Here is a 6,346-nt window from a genome sequence, read left to right as displayed (position 1 = left end):
TGAAGCAGGTGGGGGCTGGGCTGTGCGTGCCTGGAGTTATGAGGCCGTGGGGGATGGAGGTGGCGAGTTTGCTTGTGGGCTGCAGGTGCGAAGAAAAGGAGGGGTCTGGAGGCAGCGGGTATGTGGAGCAAGGGGGGAAATGTCTCCCCTACTCAGAGGGGTTCTAGGAGAGGACCGGGGGGCCAGGGTGGATGGGGTTGAGAGTGCTGGGGGCATCCCGGGGATGGGGGAGCGAGTGGGCGGCTCCTGGTCTGTAGGTGTGGAGCAGACAGCGGCAGCTGAGCCTGAGCTGGTCTGGAAGAAAAGCGTCCGTTAGAAATACCACACTGGTGTCTCTTTGAGTCTCTTGAGCATGATTAATTTTTAGGCTCCAAACCGGCTCCCTCCTCTATTCTGGATAGTGCCCGGTGTGCCCAGGTCCCAGCTGACGTGCACTGTTTGTGTTCTAGTGTTCAGTGTTATTTAGTGCGTTGGTAGTAAAATTCTGTGCTGAGAGGTGTTGGCTTGCGGGATTCCAGGCTGCTGTCAGCGATCAGCTGTGTGAACCAGCGCTGATGTCATAAGGGGATGCCAGTACATCAGAAACAGGGAGGGATTTGTCTTCGAGGGGGTGTTTTCTGAGAAGACTTCCTTTCCACACAGAAAATAGTGTTGCTCAGGAATGTGACTTGACTTCCAGTGCTGTCAGAGCAGAGAGACTAAAGAAGGTCATTGTAGGTGCCAAGCATGGGCTCCTGGAAGTCAGATGAGCGTAACCTGCTCTTCCCTGGTGCTTCTTGCAGCCTGTCGCGTGTCAGCGGAAGCCCCAGGCATATTCTCAGATGTGCCTGAGCACCAAGAGTGCTTGCAAGGCTGGGGATTGACACATGAGTTTATTTAGAAAGCTGCTCAGCGCTGGTTTTGATGGCAGGTGCGTCACAAAACTGGAATGAAGTCATCAGCCTGGCTTGGTGAGAAACGTGACCGTTCTCTCTCTGTTCTGTAGAGAACAGCTGAAAAGAGAACAGGAAAGTCCACAGCGTGTCAGGGTTTTGGTACAACCTTCATTCATTTATCCAGTTTTCCTGTAGTGGCCTTTAACGAGCAAAGCAGAAGGAATATCAGAAAGCTGATAACAGGTTTTTTTCTCCTTTCTCCTTGAACCTCCTCCAGGAAGCGGAGGCGGAATGGCAGTGAAGACGACGGTTACGTTCCCCAGACAAAACGCAGTACCAGGAATACTGTCCTCCAGGACTCTTGGGACACTGAGGTGAGAGCCTTCTCAGGCAACTTCCCTTGCCTTGAATGCCAAATAAGTTGGAATATCCTGGGAAATTTTAGTCATGGAGAGTAGTTAATGAAAACACTTTTTTTTCCTTTGTGCACGAAGTTTCTGTCCTTCAGAGAGGGAAATCTGGGAAGCGGGGTTTGGAGATCAGCATGTTTTCCAGGGATCAGCTTGAGCTCCTGTTACTATATTTCCCGTCCTGACCTGTGATATCCGTGTGAAGAGGCAAGAAAAGTCTTTGCTGCCACTCTCTGCAGCGAGGTGTGACGTGTCCAGGGCCGGATGAGATCGCTGGAGGTGTTTTGAGTGCCTGTGGGTGCTTTGCCTGGCCAGCTGCTCATCCAGGCCTGCATTTACTTGTCGTAATGTGATTGTTTGTGGTAGAAAGTCAGGAACTGTTGCAGCCAGTGCGGTTCGTGGGGTGCCTGCTGCAAGCAGCGGTGCTTATCTGGTGTTCAAAAATGCCCTGCTAGAGCTGGGCAGTTTGAGCAAGCCTCGATTGTTGGCAGCTAAAACACTTAAACTGTTGTTTTTTGCTTCCTGTTTGCCGCAATCTTTTGCTGGACACAGGATAAACGGTCTCTCGTTCTCTCATGGCTCGCGTGGCTGGTGGTGTGGGATGGTGCCGTTGCTAGCGATGAGATTTCTTTATTTAAAACAACAAAATGCTGATTTCCAAACTGCTGCCAGATTTCCTGAGCTGTTGCCTGTGTGAATCATCGGAACATTCACCGTGTGCGTTTCTGACGAGCAGCGTGGCTCTGTCAGGGGAAGGAGGGCGCAGAGCCGAGGCTTCCCCTGGCAGTTGACGGGATGAATTTCTTTAGAGGGGTTTGCAATCACCTGGCTGGTTTTTTGTGCAGCTGCGTCGGCTCGGCTGCAGCAAGTGATTACGGACTATTGCAGCTCTGTGGAGTGAATAACTGTACTTTGGGTGCAGAAAATATCCTGTGCTCTGTAGTTTGAGCAACGTTTATCACTTGGTGATGGTCTCAAACAAGTTATATCCCTTTAAAATGAGCCAGAGCTCTGTGTCCCACTGTTTTTGTGAGAAAGCCTGTGCACCTTTACACGTAGCTTATGTGATCGTCAACGATACCGTGGGGCAAATGCTCCTAAGAGCCAAGATGTTTATCACGGGGGAATTTGCTGTGGAGAAAAATGTTCCTGTGTGGCTGTTTTGCCAGAGCGGGACTTGCTGGGATGAAGTTGGTTTTGCTTCTCGGGTATAACGGGTAGAACCGTAAATCTCTGCTTGTCGTCTGACACGGAATCACTTGTCCAACAGGTTAAACACCTCCCCGTGTGTAGAGTAGTTAATGGCTAAACGAGCTTTGTGGCGGGAGGAGGAAGAATTTAGTGTGGAACGAGGGCTTGAAGTGGGAGTAATGAAATTAATGAGGAAAAACCTTCACGGTGAGTGGCAGAAGCACCTTTGCTTGTCACCTACGCACTTGGCGTTTGGCTGGGCAAAGCCACTAAAAAACTGCAGAGATGGAACTACCTGGCAGCAGCCCCGCGGGAGCGGGTGACGACCTTAACCCTGCCATTAACGGCTGGTTTTGTTTGGGTGCCTGCGAGGGAACAGCATGGCCTTGCCCGCTGCCACCGCCGCGCTAACAGTGAGACTCCTGCTTCCTGCATGCAGCCTGCAGTGTGAAAGTCTGCCCTGAACACGTTAAACCCTGAACACGTTAAACCCTAACGTGCAGCCAGGGGGGATCTCTCGCTGCTGATGCTGGAGGAACGCGCCCGCTGGACCCAGCGGTGCAAAAATCCCCGTTCCCTTTCCGCAGGGAAAAACATTGGCCGTGTTGCTGCTGAGGACGAGAGACCTGGGTGGGTTTTTTTGGCTTGTTTTCCTGTAATCACTGAACTGAGCATGCCCAGAAATTCAAGCCGGGAGATTAAATCAGTATTATTTGAATGTTTCTGTGAGGACTTCCTGTGCCAAACAGTGAAATTCTCGTGCTCGTAGTGCACAAGTGCTTCCGATTGTTGTCCCTTTGAAATTCTTGGCCATTTGTAATAGTTTTATTTAGTTTCCTGATATTTTCCCGATTAGAAATCTCCACTGGCTTTAGGATACCAAACGAGGAGAGAAAACCTGTGTGTGTGCAGGAGTAACTTCAGAGAGAGCGAGGAGAGGGTTTGCTTTGTCTCTGTGGGCAGATGCACACCTGCTTTTCATGACATTTTAGCTAAAGTATGATTCGTTTGGCCTTCCTTCAGGTGGAGGTTGACTCTCTTCTCATCCAGAGTGTGGCTGAGACCCTCACCTCAGGATGAAAATCGGGCAGCTGTGTTAGGAAAACTCTCTGCCCTAGCTGGCAGCAGTAGGTGTAAGGTGGAGATTTTTTTGCTTCGTGGCAGTTGGGTGATGTTAGCCCTCAGCCCCTTCACGCTGCAGAAGGGTGTCGGTGTTTTCTCCACGGGATTGTCCTGTCACCCCGGGTAGACACTGTGACAGGGGAGAAGCTGAGCTGCTCCTTGGTCTCTGACGCGGCTCCGTGGCAGGTTGCTGGAAGGACACTTCCAGCAGGGCGCTTCCTGCTCATCTCGAAGCAAACTGCTCGTAGGTGACAGCCACCCTGAGGGGGACAGTCAACTCTGCCTCGCAGCTCGCTCCCGAAACAGGCTCACGGCGAAAGCGCTGGACTGGAACCACAGTGAACGTTAAACATTAGCGAAGCGGAGTGTTTGCCCCTGCGTTTCGCTCCCTGTGCAGCCCGTCCCCTCTGACCGGGAGCTCTGCTGCGGTGTTTCTCTGAACTTGTCTGTAACCTTGGTGAAAGCCCTCCCTGCTCCCTGGGCTTTGCATGCCAGGTCAGGTGGAGCTGTGGATCCTCTGCAGGGCCGGCTGCCCGCCCCTGCTCACGGGAGTCAGGAGGATGTCCAGTTGTGCTCTGCAGCCTGGGCGGTCGCCCACGAGAAGCCCCTTGCTCTGTTTTTCCCTGGGAAGGAAGGACTCTGCAGTGCTCTGGTGGACTCTTCCTTCCTGAACAACTTCTGTAAAACCCCATTTCTTGTGGTTCCTCCTCATCGTTCTGCCCGCTGTCGGGGTTCCCGCTGTCAGGCCGGGGCAGATTGCTGACGCGCGGCAGCAGTTGCTTCTCCCCGCTGAGGGTTCTTGTCCAGCACTGCAGCTGTGCCCTGTCCAGCATCACACTGGTGAGGAGGGGCTGGTCTGTGATCCCAGCTAAACCAGGTAACAGCTGGTAAACCCACCTTGACAGATTCCGAGCGCAGCAGAGGCTGAGCAGCTGTTCCTGGAGTTCCTGCCACACGTGACTGAGATGTGACGTCACAGATCGGCAGGTTAATACCTTTAATGGGACGTTTATTTGGGAATTATTTAGAACTCCTGCGGCTGCTCAGTGTGTTGTTGTGAGTCAGGTAAAGCATGAAGGTGCCCTTCTGCTACTCCAAGCGCTCGTAAACTTTCACTGGGCTGCATTCCTCTGCCCTTTTGCTCACAGCTTTGGCTGGTTGTGTAGATGCCTGTTGTTGCTGACAGATGACTTTAAGGATTCTTTTTGTGTCTAATCGTAGTCTAGATGCCTAACAGAATGCGCACCACAGCCCGGGGATTTGGTCGGTCTTTGGCGTGGCGTGGGCAACACACAGGCTTCACGTGCTAGTGAACTTTTGCATTAGAGAAATGGAAATAAAGAGGGTCTGACAAAGCAGATGTGTCAGCAGCCTTAGATGGAGGAAGCATGTCCCAGGACACCGACACAGTTTGAAAAAAATCAGACACGCATAAAATAATCATTGCTAACCGCGCTAAACTGTTTGTTCAGATGTGCAACCTCAGCAGTACTTAACGCCGGGTTCTCATTTTGATTTTTACCTTGGTTTTCAGAAGGTGGCGGTAACGAAAAGCACTAAGGAGCACAGACTAAAAGGAAACCGAGTGTCCTGTGCGGTGGGTTTCTCTCCAAGGCTTGCTGAGCCTAACAGCACTGCGTTTCCCTCTCTGTGCTTCTCTGCTGAATGAGGGGGTCCAGCAAGCGCCCGCTCGCCGGCCCTCTCTGTACTCCGGGTGTTCTGGCCCTCTCTCGCCTCAGCGGCGTTAGCCTGAGCTGCTGGCTGCTGCTCCGGTTACCTCTGCTGCTTCCTCAGAGCCATCCCACACACGTGGCGGTGGCGGTCTCCTCGCTAGCCTCAGCTGCCGCACCCTCATCTCGCTTGCTGCACCGCCACAGAACCGAAGCATTTCTGGTGCTGAGCAAAACAAGGACATTTATACAGTTGAATTGTCACGATCGATCGTGGAGTCGGTGCCACGGGGTTTCGAGTTGGCGCTGAGCTGAGGTCCACCTCAGACAGCCACACGGTGCCGTCCTGGGCCTTTCTTGCTGCTCCTGTCGGGTGCAGTTTGCACTGTGGTTCAAAGCGAGGCCTTTGGGATGTGCTGCTGGCTCTTAAACCACCGTGGACGACTTTCAGTTTGTTTTCCTCCGCTGTGGCCACCAAGCACTGACTTTTGTGGTTTAGCACCAAACCGTGGGGTTTGTTTTAGCCGCTGTCACTGATGCTGGCTGCCGTTGCGGATTTACTCCTCCCGAGATGGCAGAGCAGCCGCCCCCTGGTTCTTAACCCCCTGAATGCCCACAGACTTGTCTTGACACCACCGGGAATGGAGTATTTCGGCTGTGACTTAACAGCTCCTTTCAGCAGCAGCCCTTACATCGGTGTGAGCCCAACAGTTTTATGCCTTTGAAACACTGGAAATGATGGTTAATGCTCTTCCAGTTGTTACCATGAAACGCTTATCCTAAACGCTTGCAGAGGAGCGCTGTCCTCTGTGCGGGCTCAGCCAGGAGCTCTGTGGTGATGCCTGGTGTGTCGAGTAAATTTTACGGACAGCTGCCAGTTAACATCACCATCCCAGTTCTCAACTGGGAGAAGAGCACTGGTACACATGTCAAGGTGTTCAAAGACTTAAAATGGGTTTCGTGTGGCCTTTGTTTTTAACAGCCTGCTGCTCTGGAGGCTTCAGATCTCATTGGAGATAGATGGACGGGCAGGGAGATGCTTTGCATGGTGCTCCCCTGAAGCGTCCGCTGGGGCAGA

The 6,346-nt window shown here is 52.5% G+C and overlaps 1 protein-coding gene across 1 annotated transcript in view; it reads left to right on the top strand.

The window, feature by feature from the left end:
- Nucleotides 1-1,147: 1,147 nt before the first annotated feature.
- The window catches only part of FAM104A (family with sequence similarity 104, member A), a gene marked incomplete at its 5' end in the record, with an annotated part of 6,432 nt that continues 1,233 nt past the window's right edge, over nt 1,148-6,346 (top strand). Inside the window, 2 exons of the mRNA XM_010136989.1 lie at nt 1,148-1,249; nt 5,133-5,194. Coding sequence (XP_010135291.1) covers nt 1,148-1,249; nt 5,133-5,194 — 164 coding nt within the window. The remainder of the gene's footprint in view (nt 1,250-5,132; nt 5,195-6,346) is intronic.

The sequence above is a fragment of the Buceros rhinoceros genome, unplaced genomic scaffold, assembly GCF_000710305.1.
Source record: "Buceros rhinoceros silvestris isolate BGI_N320 unplaced genomic scaffold, ASM71030v1 scaffold40775, whole genome shotgun sequence".
Lineage (NCBI taxonomy): Eukaryota > Metazoa > Chordata > Aves > Bucerotiformes > Bucerotidae > Buceros > Buceros rhinoceros.
The sequence above is the reverse complement of the archived record's forward strand: the minus strand, read 5'-3'. Positions and strand labels throughout refer to the sequence as shown.